This window comes from Triturus cristatus, chromosome 10, assembly GCF_964204655.1.
Source record: "Triturus cristatus chromosome 10, aTriCri1.1, whole genome shotgun sequence".
NCBI classification, from domain to species: domain Eukaryota; kingdom Metazoa; phylum Chordata; class Amphibia; order Caudata; family Salamandridae; genus Triturus; species Triturus cristatus.
In genome coordinates this window covers 306139875-306156101 of record NC_140593.1, presented here as the reverse complement: position 1 = coordinate 306156101, position 16227 = coordinate 306139875, and the positions used below count along the sequence as shown (strand labels likewise).

At 45.2% G+C, this 16227-nt stretch overlaps 1 protein-coding gene across 2 annotated transcripts in view; it reads right to left on the bottom strand.

Moving 5' to 3' along the window:
* FAM171A1 (family with sequence similarity 171 member A1) overlaps window positions 1–16227 on the bottom strand; it is a 343848-nt gene that overhangs the window by 45182 nt on the left and 282439 nt on the right. For both annotated transcript variants that reach the window (XM_085631254.1, XM_085631255.1), the window contains exon 6: window positions 8485–8601. In XM_085631254.1, the coding sequence (XP_085487380.1) occupies window positions 8485–8601 (117 nt within the window). The remainder of the gene's footprint in view (window positions 1–8484; window positions 8602–16227) is intronic.

The window sequence follows — 16227 nt, the reverse complement described above, 5'->3', positions numbered from 1 at the left end:
GACCGCCTTTGCTACTGATCAGGAGCAGGCAGCCAAGCTTCCGCTGTGTTGTTTGAAGTTTTGGGAGCTGCTGTGATGGTTACTGCAGGCGTCTTCTCAGAGTGCCACACTCCAACGTATACGAGACCTCATTGGCAGCTTGTATTAATCCCCAATGTTTCCAGCTGTCTTGCTATAATTACTATGAAGTAGCCTTTTCATAGCTATCGCTCACTGGATTAAGAGAGGGAAAAGGCCTTTATAACGCGAGCAGAGCCATGTGTGCAGTTTCCCCGCAAGTGCAACCATGCTTGCTTTAACCACGCTAATGCGTGGTTAAGGCAATGCACAGACTAGATGTCCAGATGCGCAAGAACAGGAAGCGTCGGGACAGAAAGCTTGACGTGGACAGGTAAGAGGGGCTGGGGTGTTTGAGGGCGCGGGTTATTTATAGGGCGTGGGGCTGGGTTTTAAGTCTCAGAGCGGGGCTTTTAGGGCTAACTGGGTAGTTTTAAGGATGGGGTAGTTTTTAGGGCTGGGGGGGGGGGGGGGGGGGGGGGTCGGGTTGTTTATATGGCAGGGGCCAGGGTTTAATTGCGTGGTAAGTGCATGCATGGTAAAGGAATGTGTTGTTCAGATGCATCTGTTGTTCAGGCTGAGTTGTAGAGGCACGCATGGTTTAGCCATGCGTACCGGTCATACCACCACTTAAAGAACAATCTCCGGTTTAACAAAGAAAAACAGACGTAGCGATTTCTAGAAGTTATGTTCTGCTTGGTCTAAATCCGGGTGGCTTTCTTCCATAAGTGACGTTCCTAATCCCATTTGTCAGGCTGGAAACCTAGGCACCGTTTTGATACCACTTGGTCACTTACTTCACAGTATTCTTTATTAAGGGAGTCAAGATAGAAAATATGCAAGGAGTACAATGACTCCGGCTCAAGCAATGGAAAGAAACCAAATCAGAACCCTGCACGAACTATGACCTCAAGGTCCCACCTTCCAATTACTATTTTAAATTCTTTACTGAGACACTTAGAAATTTAACTCTGTGGCCATGACAATCCATTGGCCTGTGGAGCCTGGAGAATGAAAGAGGCCGCATCGAGAATTACTGTGGACCAAAAATCAGCAAGGTCCAAAAAAAAAAACCAAAATAAATAAAAAGTGCTCCTATCGGTCGGGAACAAAACAAAAGCTATTCAGCGCTGCTAGTAACGAAATATCTCACATGCAGATAAAGGTGTGGAGAAAACCGCGTCATTCCTTTCAATCCCCAGGCTTGGGGGGGATCCAGAGAATGCTCACAATGACTAAAGTCATTTTCTTTATTTGCTGCCACTCCTATCTGTGAAATAATACGATTTGATTCAAGTCAGTGAATGTGCATTTTCACACACTTTCATTCAAGAGTGGACTTCCTTGTCTCCGCTTCTTTGGGCCTATTAAACTCAATCTGTGAGCCGAGACAGCACCAATCAAATCATTTTCCAACCTGCTTTGCAATAGTCATTTCAAGTCCTCCGATTCATCTGTAGGAGGTAGGTCTGAGATCCTATGGTAAGGGGCCTTTGCTTCATTTGTGAGATCCTGATTTGGCTCTATGCGGCAGAAGGAAGGCAAAGGAAGCAACTAAACATGGTTTCAAGTGGTTCCGCTCCCTTACTTTACTTCGCTGTCTCCACAACTAAGAGCTGCTTGTCTAGATTTGCTTTGGTATTTATTTTTAGAGTTAGGCTATCAACCAAGGGCGTCCTGGAACAGAGACAGAAGAGAGTGAAAACAGAGGAATAGAGAGGCAAATTAGTACAACTTGACAAATGTGAAAGGTTTTCTGTAGTTTGTGCAATGAGGATTTGAAGTTTTTTTGGAGCTCAAGAGCCAGAAGAGTCAAGAAGCAGGACCCTGGACTCCGAATGATGTTCCTCTAAAGCAAGCTTGGTAGCTTTGGGCGATCTAGAGAAGTGTCAAGGCTTCAGACATAAGTGATCTGGGTAGAACATATGCAAGATCAGAGGGGACAGGAGTTTAGGGCCCATTCTATTAAAAGCCAAGTGCATAATGCATAAAGCCTTAAATTGAATTCTCTGTTGGAAGGGAAGTCAGTGCAGAGCACGCCTCAACTCAGAGTTGTGGTCACATTTCCTCAATCCTACCAGCAACGATAGCGCCACGTTTTGAAGTTCATACCACCACCCTTTGAAGTTCGGAATTATGGTGCACTGGAAGGCCAAAGTTTAAGGTATTTCCAAAATCTAAGTGAGAGAGGATGATGGATTTACTCACCCCAACCCAGTCTCCACCTTCCATTCCTAAATGGCAAGACAGTTTAAGGGTAACTTGGCATCAGGGACAAGTTGCTAAATTTAAGGAGCATTTGTATGTCATCTGCATAGGACTCCACCTGCAAACCAAAGCTCTGGATCAATTCACCAAGGGGCTGGACATATATGTTAAATAGGATTGGGGACAGCACAGACTCTTATGGGACTCTGCACTTCAACGCCAGTCAAAGGAATCCAAATAGGGAGATTAAACTGGTTTATGTCTTTCATTGTAAGCCAAACTCAAAGAGGTCTTATTGAGGCTGACCCTCCTGAGAAGACTGATCATGACTGTCAAACCATACTGCCATCTGCTGAGAGCAACAGGAAGCTGAAAGTAGAGCCCTTGATCAAAAGTGTTACAGAGATGGTCAAAAGGTACCACCAAAGCCACTTCAGTGCTGTGCCCTACCTGAAAGCTAAACTGAATCGGACGTAGGGTCTCATCTTCTAACCTTCTTGCTAGCCAATTGATCAGAACATTCTCAAACATCTTAACAAAACCAAAGAGAAGCAGATTAGGTCTATAGGTTCCTGGGTCTGGAATGTTTTTTTTTAATTTTTCAAGAAAGATAAAAAAATTGCAGCACAACTTTACTTAAAGGCAAGTTAATGGCTTCGGACAGAGGAGGCACCATTTCGGGGCCAGCTATTTAAACAAGCATTTGCAATGCAATAGGTCTCGCATTATTAACGTTTGAGCTATTGGTGTTGCATTATTTAGCAATGGCAATAGCTCAAACTTAAATAATGCGAGACCTACTATCTTATATTTTAGACATGGCCTTCAAGGAGTGTTTAAAACATCTGCACACCTGTATACTTAAAAATTCCCGTCAGCCTTCAAAGCCCCTTCACTTCATGGAAAAATATAACAATAAAAGAACAAGTCGGGTGGTTTTGGTATACATGTATAAGAAAAGTGAAATTCGAAAGTTAGAAATAAAAGACATTTATCGAAAGGCGAGAAGGGTAGGCAGCACCGGGACACAGCTGATATCTGTTTGTATAAAAGAAACAAATAGTACATCTACACATTTTAACGAGTTGTATCCGAACTGGACTCTGACAGAAATCTCGAGCATCTCGTCGGCGGCGCCACCCCCCCCGCCCCATCCGATCACCCCCTCCCACTGTGGCGTCGCTAAGCCTCTGCTCCGGTTTCCATTCACGCCTCCGTCCCACCTGCAGTCGCCAGATTAGCAAGTGGCTGCCGGGTCCTTCCTGGCATTCCTGCGTCGACACTCCATCACTTTTTTCCTTTAAGAAAATTGAATGCACTGTTGGAGGCTTTACAAAGGGTAAAGGGCCTGGGGCACCTCCCATGTCTGAAGTATTTTTCAGTTTAGTTTTTGAAGGTGCGCAGCCTGTGAGGGCGGGACCCGGGCAGGAGTTAGTGCTCAGCTGCGCGCCCTTTCTCCACGCTGCAGGCAGGTTGTGGGTGGAAGTCCGCATGCTGACAGCGCGCGCCTCTCTGCACCACCGTTACAAGTCAGCAGGTGGGCCATAAACAGAAAACAGCTGCAGGTGTACATCATTTTGAAGTCACAGGCAACATGATGTGCTCTTTTTCCTCTATCATAAAGATCAACTTTTACTCCATTTTTGCAACCTGTTCCTCTGGTGCGAATGATTTTAGTGGTATTTTGACCAAACAGGCCTGAGTGTAGCCCCAGCCCTTTAACAAAAGATTGAATCATTTTAGTGCACTAGAAAGAGCGCAAGTCCAACCCAAAAAATTCTGTGGACTTGTAAAGTACTATAAAGTTCTGAAACTTTTCCGGGCCCTACTACAAAGGCAAATAATGAGGTGTGAACACCTGTTCCCACACAGGCCGGCGTTCACCGCACAGGGGTGAAATCGCAATGGTTTGCGATTCTTCCAAGCAATTGACACACAGGGCCTGGTACAATAAGAGCGGAGTGTTAGTCGAGCGCCAGGGATTAAGTAGACGCACTTTAACATCCTGCAGTTCCAGTCACAACATTCTGAAGAAAAGAGGAACCCAGTGGAACGGGGTTATGAGGGGGGAAGGGGGGGGGGAGGGGGAGGAACGGGAGAGGGGTGTTTGAAGAAGTTGACAAGAACCTGCCCACAGCAAAGCCTCTTGTAGTGGAAGATGTAACACTCGGGTCCTTTCTTTGCATAAAATGGTGACTGCACATGATTCAATTATTCCACTAAAAGAAGTTGTGTTGAAACATGTAGCAACGGAGTGCAGAGATTAACTTAAACTTTCTCTGAAACGCCAGGTGTGCTAACTTTCAGGGTATATTTTGCCTGTTAATAGCAAACTTCAACATGCATAAAACTAGAACGATGAAAAATTAACAGGACCGTCGGCATAAATCCTTCCCCACACCTTAATCCTGTGCACACTCAACTGTGCGTTTACCCTTGTCAAGTGCATGCAACTACACAAGGCTTGATCAACAATTCAACCCAACTCACGGACTTGGCAAAATACGTCAAACCGCTACCACAAGGTGCATGACCCAGTCACTAAAGAGTGACCTCACGCTCAAACAAGCGGCAGTGAAAGCGAACGCGAAAGTGATCGCTATTGCAAAAAAAATAAAAAAAAATACAAATAAATAACACGCGCGCGATTGGTGCGCACGCCACAGCTAAACATGTGGTTTTAATTATCGCGCCCATGTCTGGGCACGATAATTGAAACCACATAGCCTTTGGTGCGCGTAATAGACACCAATAGGCCATGGGTGGAGCAATGCGCCCGCCTTTGGCCCATTGCGTGCGGTCTTTAATAAAAAGACGCACGCAAAGGCCAATAGCGGGGCACAAAAGGAAAAACACATGCACGAGCGTGTGCGATTCCTAGGTACGTTTTCAGACCCCGCACAAGAGGTCTCTAGCTGCGCGAGCAGGGCTGCGCACTGCCACGCTTGGCGCGAGACCTAAAAAGGACAGGCAGTCTAATTTCAAGTTGCATAATGCTGACAAGCCCTCCGCTTGAAACATGGAAGAAACTTGGCTCAGACTGGTATACTGAGAGATCACTGGAATGACCTCAGCTAGGGAGTTGAATCAGCATGTGGAACCCATTTCCTCATATATATTAGATCATAAACATTAGCATTTTTTTCTGAGAAAGGGGACGACACATGCTTGCACAATTTTTTAAAAGATGCTGCCAGAAGGAACAGGGGCAGAAAAAAGCACAAATTATTTTATGTGTTGGATTGGAGGAAGAAGGGAAATGTGATGTAATAAAAGAAGCGTTAGCAGCATGAAGCGGTATGTGCTACTCTCGCAAGTCTTTCTTCCATTAACGTCATTGCCAGCTCCCCTTGTGTGAAGCATGTGCTAGCGGCAGTGCAGGCCTCCAGTTCCCCATTTTTTTTTTTAAATAACAAAGGTCCTTAGCTTAAACATAAATCATGTAAATATATCAACAAAGGCTTAGATAAGACCTATGTACATTCTTCCAGTGTCCAGCCGGACAGAGGAACATTTATTTAGAAAATAGAAGGATTTTTGAACGGAATAAAGAAGCACGGAAGCAATAAAACAAGGGCACAATCCTGTACCGAGGTTTCATGAAATGAGAAGAAGAGAAGAATAGCAGGCAAAAACTTGGGAGCAAACAAGGAGGCTTACAATACAAGAAAAAACTCAAGTAAGCTCAGACCAACAGAAACCACAATAAATTTTTCGCAATGGATAAATTGTGGTACTGTTATGGAAAGTCGACGTTTCGATCCCTTGCTCCTAATACAAGGGGATCATCCTCAGGACTACAGATTAAAAGTTGCCTGATAAGAGTTATGCGCCTTCAAAGAGGTGGAAGAGTATGAGGCTTTTCCGTGATGGCGCGAAGAGTAATTACTCGATCTTCAGTGTGGCCGTCAGATGGTAAGGTGATGGAAATAGTAAGGTACCTGGAGGAAAGGAGGAGGAGGCGCCGGTCGTGGTCGCGTCAGGGAGATGTTTGACCTCGGCTGGATACAAGGCAGAGAATGCTTCTGCCCCGGTCGCAATCACGAACTGAAGGTCTGATGACCAGATTAGAGTCAGGGCAAGGAACGCTTCTGCATTCAGGGAGAGGGAAGCAGGGCAGCAATCGGTGGCCTCCAGTTCCCCTTCATGAAATTTCTTGGTGGACTGTGCTTTGGGTGTAAAAGTGTCCCTCTTGTAGCTTTGGGACTTCAGTTTCATATGCTCCAGGGACAACTTTAATGCCTGTTAGTTGCCTCTGCTCCTAAAACAAAAGGAGAGTTCTGTCGGGGTTAGAGGACGGTTTTGCGTGTGTGGAATTATTGTTCTGTAACAATACCACCCCATGGGAGGGAAGCAAAGGAAGCCTCAAAGAAGCAAGCAGGAAAGGCAACCATGGGCGAGTTCATCAGCTGTACCCCCTCTCCCCTTGTACTTTAAACCCCAAACCCCCACAAAGTTGCGGCTTAGTGTTTTCCTGCCTTAAGGTCCTTGCATAATATTACTACTCTTACATATAATTCTCTCCATCACCGTTCACCAGAGTAAAATCCTTAGCTTTTGGTTTGGACTCTTCACTTTCACTTGTCCACCACATGACAAAAATAGCAAAAGCAGGCAATCCTCTTCACTTTCTCCCCTCCCCAAAAAAACGCTTTTGACCGACCAATTAAAATTACCAGCTCATGCTTGGCTAGCTCTTGATCAGTCTTTGTCAGCGCCGTTCTAGCCGGAGTGGTCCTATCCTCACTCACGCCACGCAATGGCGTATCGCCCTCCACAGCCATGCTCCTATCCTTAACAAGGACGTCTGACCACATCAATCTCACCTTCAGCGGCTTGCAATGGACACTCTTCAAAGCAAGAATTACATGTGTCTTGTTTATAAATCAGTACAGCTGAATAACTCCACCCACGGGTAACTTACAAATCTTGCGCCGGTGAGTATTCGGAAGTAAAACCGACCTTATGCAGGAGTACAATAATTCACAACTGCACAAAATCAATCGGACACAGACTTAGCAACTGCATTCTGAAACTCTTCCTGCCAATCCAAGGATCAACTTTTCTCTGTTGCCCTTCAAACGACATCTAAAAGCCCACCTTTTTTGATGCATTCATTATAAGGCTGTACCAACTTATCCAAAGCTCATGTTGATCTGTCAATATCCCCTTGGTTTGATTTAATCTAATGTGTCCTAATGCCACTGTACGTGCAGGAGTATTCTCAAGGGAAATATCCATGTCACTTGGGGTGACTGGAACAAGTGGGTGGAACATTTGCTAGGAACAGAGTGAGCACAGCAGACTAGGAGAACAGAATTGGTGCGTCTCAAAAGAAAAGCTTCAAATTCAAAGTCATTGCAAAGTTAGCTCAAACATCTGGAGAAGAATAGGAGGTCCAAGGAGGAGTTGAAGGGAAGGGTAACATAGGGTCACACATAAAAGAGGTATTGCAACGAGAAGAATGTGGCTACTGTGAAGGAATTAAAGGAGACAATGTAGCTCTGGTTCAAGAGAGAAAAGGTTTTTGGAACCACAAATAGATGAGGTTGCGCACAGTTTCATGATGTCGGGTCAAGCGAATGAGAAAAGAAGCTCCATGTAGGGGTATCACAGGAGATGTACTAATGGGAAGGATAAAAAGGGAACCAAGAAGCAAGGTGCTGGAATGGACTTTGAGTGGACTGAGGGTGAACTCACTACCGAGATCAAAGAAGATCCAACTGCCGAAGGTGAAAGTGGGGAACAATGGATGAAGTCCGAGCATACGGTGAAGGAATTCCTGAGGATTAGGAGTAGGTGGGAGAGCATGTTGACGAAGATATGGTAAAAATGGCACTAATGCATGTGGACCAAATGCGCATGTCTGTTTTTAATCAGCACAAAGTCAAGAAGATCACTGTGCATAAGAAAGGGAAAGAGGTTTACGTGTATTGATGTGTGTTTTGTGAATTTAGTAAAGTGTGTCATTTATTTTACAGTTAATTCCTTTGTGGATTTTATTTGTGTATTCTGCTCCACATGGTATGGTTTGTTTAAATCATGTTTAAAGTTTGACACCCTAAGAGGGTTCCAGGATCAGGAAGGCTATAGGCGTCCAGATCTGCCGTCAGCTCGACGGCCAGCGTTGCTGGAGAACATTTGAGGGAACCTGGCGAGTTAGGTTCTACAATTGGCCATTTTATTTATCAATTAAACTATTGATAACATTCTACTGACCCGGGTTTGAAGGTGACATGGCGGCCACCCAGTATCCCAGCTGTGGCGCGATATATGTCCAGGTGAGCTGATTTCCTTCTTGCTGGATAAGGCCGAGGCTGCTCTTCAGCCATGTTCCTAAGAAAAAATAAACAAAGCCTGGGTTAGGCGTTTTCTAGGATTGCAGCAGTGCTGAATGTGCAATTAGCATTCATTATAGTGCAGGCCACACTCTATTAAACGCAAAGGAACAAACAATGTATACAACTCTATGGAGAATTACCAGCTGTAAACCATGCCACAACCCTAAGCCATCAATTACGTTACCTTCAAAAATAGGATTTATATCAAACGTTTAAACAATTAATTTAATATTTCATTTAATTAGAAAAACAAAAATGTGCGGCTTTTCTTGTTCAACAGATTTAAGAACATTATACAATAGTTTAATGTGTAATAATTCCCTTTCTGTCCTCGTTTAGTCCACTATCGGTATTATCCACCAGGGGGCGCGCAAGTTAAGTCATAATTTATTAAGTATTTAAAGTTCCTTCTTCTAATGCAATTCGACAAAACAGAGGATGTAACAAATACAAAAGGTGCGACAGCCATTCAAGTCCCTGCTCCTAACTGCTTACATCTCTGAAACAGCAGAAGGCTTTGGAGCACCCTTCGGAAACAAACGCCCGAGGTGGTGGTAATTTGCCTGGACGGTGTTATTTACATATAATGAAGGTGTGGTATTTTACTCTGTTTCTATTGACGGCCACCTAACATCCACTGGAGGTTACACAGTGGCGGCTCCTCCACTATGGCAGAGGAGCGTCGCCCCACTGCCTTTAAGTGTCGCAAATATAAAATGACAATAACTTTGAGTGATTATCGTTTTATGTTTCCTTTGCACGCGTTTCTGTTCTGTTCTCTGAGCAGGGCAGGGGAGGAGTGGTTTGCCCACTCCTAAGTGCGCAATGACTGTTTGGGCGGCCCGAGACAGTCATGCGCACTTTCCCTGCTCTCCATGCAGGCAGCATTACAGTCTGCATGGAGAACATGCCCAGGCTGCTGTGATCATGTTCCAGAGGTGCAACCACAAAAAGTCCTCGGCATATACCAGGGAACCAGACAACATAGATCAGCTGCAGCCATCTTCCTCTTACACCAAGCTAACGTGCTCAGGCACAGACTCGTATACCATACGTTGCCTAGGCACAACCGTAGCACACTGAGAAATATCCTCAACAACTGAAATACATTCTCAAACGCCCAAGCAGAACATCTGTAAATCCAGGCATAACGAGCAGATGCCCAGGCATAATGCAATATGTTAGTGCTGACTCATAACAGCATAAGCATTAATCGAAGGTTGACCCAGGATGGTACACACGTGTAAGCTTTCTTTATAGAAGCCACTCTGAACGCAGAATGCAAATATATCCACACAAAAACGCAGTCTGTTCCTCAAATACAATTTGCAGTCACAACTGACTGCATGCACAGGAAGTCCACGTGACTATTCTGAGAATAGCATTTTAGTATAATCACTTATTTGTGTAGCATATACCGATATTTGAATGCTAAAAGAAAAAAGAAAACTTTTTTACATCAGAAAAATCCAACATGTATGTCACTGAATACACTGAACGTGTAGCATAGTTTCATTTAGATTAATCCCATTTATATGCATTTTAAGTGGATACAAAAAAATCAGGCAAGGTGTAGCCTTCCTGGACCTGCTTTGGACACCCTTGAGGTACATGAGTTATGCTAGCCATACATATGTGGTGCATGCCTGAATCTGAATAGTCTCTTAGAGCGTTACGAATATGTGTTACCCAACAGAATACATTTAATTTTAAACCTTCGGCACTTCTTGCTTGTGTGCCCAACGGGGTGTACATGTAGACACTTCTCAGTGGTGTGTAGCTAGTGCACCTTTCTTCACAAGGTCATATGCCACCTGTGTGCATGTTCCGCCTACATCTCCTGTTTGTGTGGGCACAGGATCCACTCACCTGTGGGTACCTAGCCACATCTTGTCTGTTTGCACCTATTCTCAGCAGGGCCGGACTGGGAACCAAAACCGGCCCTGGCAAAGTGCTTGGCCGACCCCACCCTCCTGTTGGGGGTGCCGCCGAGCTCTTTGTCAGGGCCGGTTTTCGGCCGACTTTGTTACAGGGCCGATTTTGCAGCTCTGCTGCAAAAACGGCCCTGTAACAAAAGCGGCCCCCAGGAGCCCAAATCCAGCCCCCACCCTTGTGGCGCACCGGGGGATTGCCCGGTGCCCGCTACGGCCAGTCCGGCCCTGATTCTCAGCGATTGTACAGGTATGCATGTATATGGTATTTCTATAGCACAAACCTAGGCAAAAGGCACAACTCTTGGATTTCTGAGGTGACCCCCATGTGCACGTAACCACACTTTCGCCTGTATGCCTGTAGTTCCCTTTCATCTCTGTATACCTAACCTTCCCACAGGTTTTTTTTTTTTACAGTCCTTCATGCTTCTGTATTATAACCGGTACGAATCAATCTCTCTGGAACCCATTCACACGTACCCCTTCATCTGTGTGCATACATGCCCTCATCTGTTTGCATACCAGGCCCCAGACTAGGTGCATCTAGCACCTTCTCGCCTGTAGGAACACAGCCCCCAATCCCATTCATGCACTTAGTTCCCACTAATAGCTACGTACAAAGCCTCCTCCGTACTGTGTCCAGCAATCCTCTTCTCAACAGTGAGCACTGATCGCCGTCTCAATGCAATGTTCGTATCCTCACCTTTACACACACAAAACCAGAGGCTTGGGGCACGCTAGGGTAGGAAGAGTTCTACTTTTTAAAATCTCATTCAGAAGATAGTTCTCAACATACGTCACCTTTTTCAAACTACATCCAGGGTTCTCACATCGGGATAGAACGATACCTACCACCAACCACATGCATCTTAGGTCTCTCCGAATATCATTTGAAATCAAGTATGGAATGTTATTTGTTCTAATAAATTAACTTGCATTGGGACGCCGGCACCGCTGTTGCTGGTCTACCTTGGGGGACTCCAAGCCCCAGAAGCCATCGCTCCCAGGAGGGAGGGGCTAATCTTGCGCTCTTAAGCGCCACTGTTTATACGCGGTGTAGGACGCGCGGTCCCATCCTGCGCCAGGAAGAGGCAGGGCCGGGCCACCCCTCTTGGCCCAAAACTAAGTACAGCATACTGTAACTTGGTGTGGTGGGCCACAACCAGTTTAGTATGTTCCCCCAAATTATCATTGCATTGGGCTGGGCTCAGTCTCATCTGAAGCCCCAATCGCAAATAAATCATGGGCAAAAGGAAGACATCTGACAAAAATCAGGGCGCATATGTTGAAAAAAAAAATCCCAAAACATGCTGCCGATAATTGCATCCTCGACGAAAGTGACGAACCACCTCCACCATAGCTTCCCTCACTACCACCATTTGACAGTGCCCCTCAAGTCTCCATAACCACTGTCTCTTAGATTCCGTTCGTTTTATAGCGCCACTCATACCAGTTTAAGATGCCAGAAAACGTTACATCACATACGCATTGCACAGAGACAATCAATCATCGCTGTGAAAATCAGTATATAGGAAATGTTGCATAAGACAGGCCTACAAGAGGTAGGAGTCACATGTCATCCATACTGGTAGGCAGTATAATTTAAGAGTCCTTGGACTGGAAAAGCACACAGTCATAATTTAAAATGTAACAACATGGTTAGGGGTTTTCTTTAATAAAAAGGAATTGATTTCTACCCAAAGGAACCCCTTTTGTAATATTAGGACAAAGAAAGTCTGGGCAAGAAATGTATCGCTCTAGTGTTTTCCTTGCAGTTTGCATGCAGCTTTGGATGGCAGTTAATAGCTCACTGCTCTATATTAAGATTTTAATTTATAAACTGCAAGTAAGAAAAGGATCTCAGACAAAACCGGTAACCCATTGACCTATTTATATTATATTCACTTTGTGATGTTAATGGGACACGTTCTTTGCAGCAGGCATGTTAACCCTCTGCCCCATGATCAGTCAAAACTTTCACTAGACTAAGCTCCGGATTCTCTCCAGGAAGAACATTAATCACTGGAGTGGTCATTTTTATTGCGGAGACAAAGTACGCTGCAGCCGTTGCTTTTAAAGCAATGAACATGGCGCCCCAAGTCAGCGCCCGGTGCGGTGGCACCGATCGCACCGCCCTAGAGCCGGCCCTGACCAGAAACCAATCCAGTTACTATTCTAACTAAAAGCCCGAGCGCCCAGGCTCCGCAAGCAGCTTCTGCTTCCTCCCCCAAACCCATAGCAGCACAAACAAACGGGAAGAAGGAGTGTATAAGAGCAAACGTGAAATGCTCAAGTCATTATACCATGCTAGAAAATCGCGAGACTTTGGACTCCAACCCCCCACAATTGCATGGGGGGGGGGGGCGTGACTCTGTGAGGGCCTTGGCAAACAAAGACCCTGTGGGCATAAATGACCAATTCTGAACTAAGGAAAGAAATGATCTCGCTAAGGGAGTCCATGGAAAAGATGGCTGGACTACTAACAACCAAGCTGGACACCCTTACTGCCCTAGTTATAGGGGCACAGAAACAACCTCTTACGCCCCGGCCCGGGTATGACCCCACCCCCGCAGCCAAAGAACACGACTGATGACAATAATGGAGAGCAGCCCAATCCCGTGAACCTCAATTCCTGTAATCCCACTATGAAGGAAAGATTACCGGTTCATTCTTCTTCAGGGCCTGTCCATTCCTTGTTGTGAGAAAAGAAGCCAGCGATAGCTAGAGTGGCTGACCGGAGCTCTGGACTATACCCAACAATAACGGGGACTTACGAACCTTACGAGGGACATAATAACAACACCTACTCCTAGGGGTATACCATGGAGGGAAGGTGGGTGGCTCCCATTCCCCCTAGGCCAAATTACATCCCCTGGTGTGAGCAGCTGCATGTAAACCCTAGCCTGGAGATACAGACCCTATGCAATAACTAAAGACAACACACTTAACAAGGTACCCATCGATGCCGGACGTGCTAAACCTTGACCTTTCTTTGATTAACACCCCTAAAAATCAAAGTCCATACCAGGAAAGCTATGAGTCATTGGTCAACAAGGTCATCCATTGGATTACGCATAAAAGGGGCTGCAGATGTATCATTAGGTAGGACACATGTAATGTTAAACGGTTCTGTACTAATAATCAAAAGTGGGACCACATAGGAGTGAACTTTAACGACAAGGCCCCAGTGGATGGCTTACTAGCACTGGAGCTAAGCTTCAGTCTTTCCACTGATTCTTACATAAGAATACAACTCAATACTCCAGCCATTACCAAAGATCAACCAACAGGAGATAACCAAAACTCATCCCCAAACAACAGGCAAATTAAGCATAAGGAAACTAGTAGAGTCACGAACATCTCTGACATTGTCTGACTCCGCAACTATAGTCTAGATTGCCCCGCAGCTTTAGAGGCACACTATCCAGTAACTGCTATAGTGAATCTTTCTATTGTACCCTCTAACAAAAACTCCAGGTAAGAGACATGGTTATCACCACCCACAAAAGCAGAGCTAATCTTCTGATACAGCAGGGTGAATACACGGGCATTATCCCGAGGACCACAATAACGATTAACCCACATAGTCTAAACTTGCTTTCTTGGAATATTGCGGGGATCAAATCCAAACTCCAAGACCCAGAGTGGAACACATTTGTTATCTCACACCATATTATACTACTCCAAGAAACTTGGGCAATCCACCCAATTCCTAAACCAGGTTTCCAAAGTTTTAGTGAAAATGCAATCCCTTCCCCGGATGTCCATCAGGTGGGCTGCTAAATTGGCTATGCCTAGACTTGTTCCCCGTTGTTCGATTCGTTCCAACCAGTTCTAGTGATTTATTAGCAATTGAAATCCAACTCTCAACTCAAACAGGCCTAAGATATATAGCCTTGGTTAATTTTTATATAAAGTCCGTCCCCCCTAATACTAAATCAAATCGTCAATAGTGGAGATGGTAGATGCCCTGATAGGACAGTTTAACCGGAAAGCCCTATCGATTCTAGCAGGTGACAGCAACACTCTAATACCATCAAATGTTGGCCAGAATCTTCAGAATTTAATAGCGGGATGGACACAAGAACTTCTTCGACACCACTGCCTGACTCGAGCACAAAACAAAAATTACCAAAGTGGGTGCCCAAATTGTTGACCTAATATTAGACCATGGCCTAAGAGTGGCTAATGGGAACACCAAGTCCGATTGCCCCCCTTGCCCAACTTTTAAAAGAGGCATGACTACCTCACGAACAGATTACATCCTTGGTGATAACGAGATATGCCTAGACTTATAAGACATGAAGGTGGTCCCCGGACCGGATAGTGACCACCAAACCTTAAGCGCATCCTTCTCCACGATTGTGTTTGCGTACGCAAAATTAGATCAAGGGGTGACCATGTCGCCCATGGTCCCTACATCTAATTTAAGAAATATTAAATGGGCAACCATGGAGGTGGACATAAAGAGATTGCCACATTTCTATAATCTTTTCATCCAGAACATTTCTCAGGTAGATCTTCCAGATATAGGTAGTATCAACTTTGCCTCTATCTACTCGGAACTTATGGGCACACTAAGACCATGTTTCATCAAAAACCAAAAAAGAGGTGTCTACCTGGTATTCTAAACCCGGTCGCTTAGCCAAATCCCTCTTACTGACTGCGATCAAAAAGGGACAAAGAGCTGAAATCACAGAGGCCAGAAATTGGGTATAAAGTCACATTGGGAAAGGCCAAAAGAGAGTGGGAGGAGGAACAGTGGTTACTAATGTCCGAATCCTTAGAAAATTGTGATCACAAGACTTTTTGGAAATTAATCTCCTTCAACCCCACTAGTGCCAACTAGGCCTGGGCTAAATTTCCGTTCCGCTCACGGAAATTGCGATAATTTGACATTTTCACGTTCCGCGGAGAGCGCGAAAATGTCAAAATTTCCGCATTCTTTGGTTCTTGCTCGCGCTGTAAAATAATACATTCTCGCGCGCGCGCGATCGCCTTATCTGAGTCCCCGCGTTCGCCGACAAGTTTTCCCGATCCGGTCGCGTTCTCCACAAGATGTTGGATTGTTGGTAGCCATTTGCGCTGTCTCGCGACAGTTCGCGCCCTCAGTAACGTCATGCGTCGCGCGATCACGTCTTTCTTCTCGCGATCATGCACCGCGAGAAGAGTGAAAACAAGATGGCCGCGCCCGCAAGCAACCGCATGGGCAAGTTGGCGAGCCGCGAACACGCAGAAAATACCGCGAACGCGCGGGAAAAAAACTTCCGCATCTTCGCGATATTTCCGCGTGTTTGCGGAGATTTTGAACATTTTCGCGCTAATTTGCGAAAGTCGCTTCCGCAAATTCCGCCCACCCCTAGTGCCAACCACCTGAAATTAACTATAAAATCTGATTTATGGGTTTCACATTTTAGTGGCTTGTATAAAGACAAATTGAATCAAATTAACCCAACAAGCCTCCCATCAGGTGTAAAGAGTACCAATGTGGGAAACATAATCCATGAAGAGTCCAGTCGATCTGCTGCACCAGAAGTCAATCTCTGCTTTACTATAGCCGAAACCCATTTAGCAGTAAAGCAGATAAAAAAAAAGAAGAGGCGCCTGGGTTGAACGGTATAGCAGGTGATCTCTTTTTGTTCCAACCAGCCATCTGGGTACCATACTTGAAGGCTATATTTAACAAGATC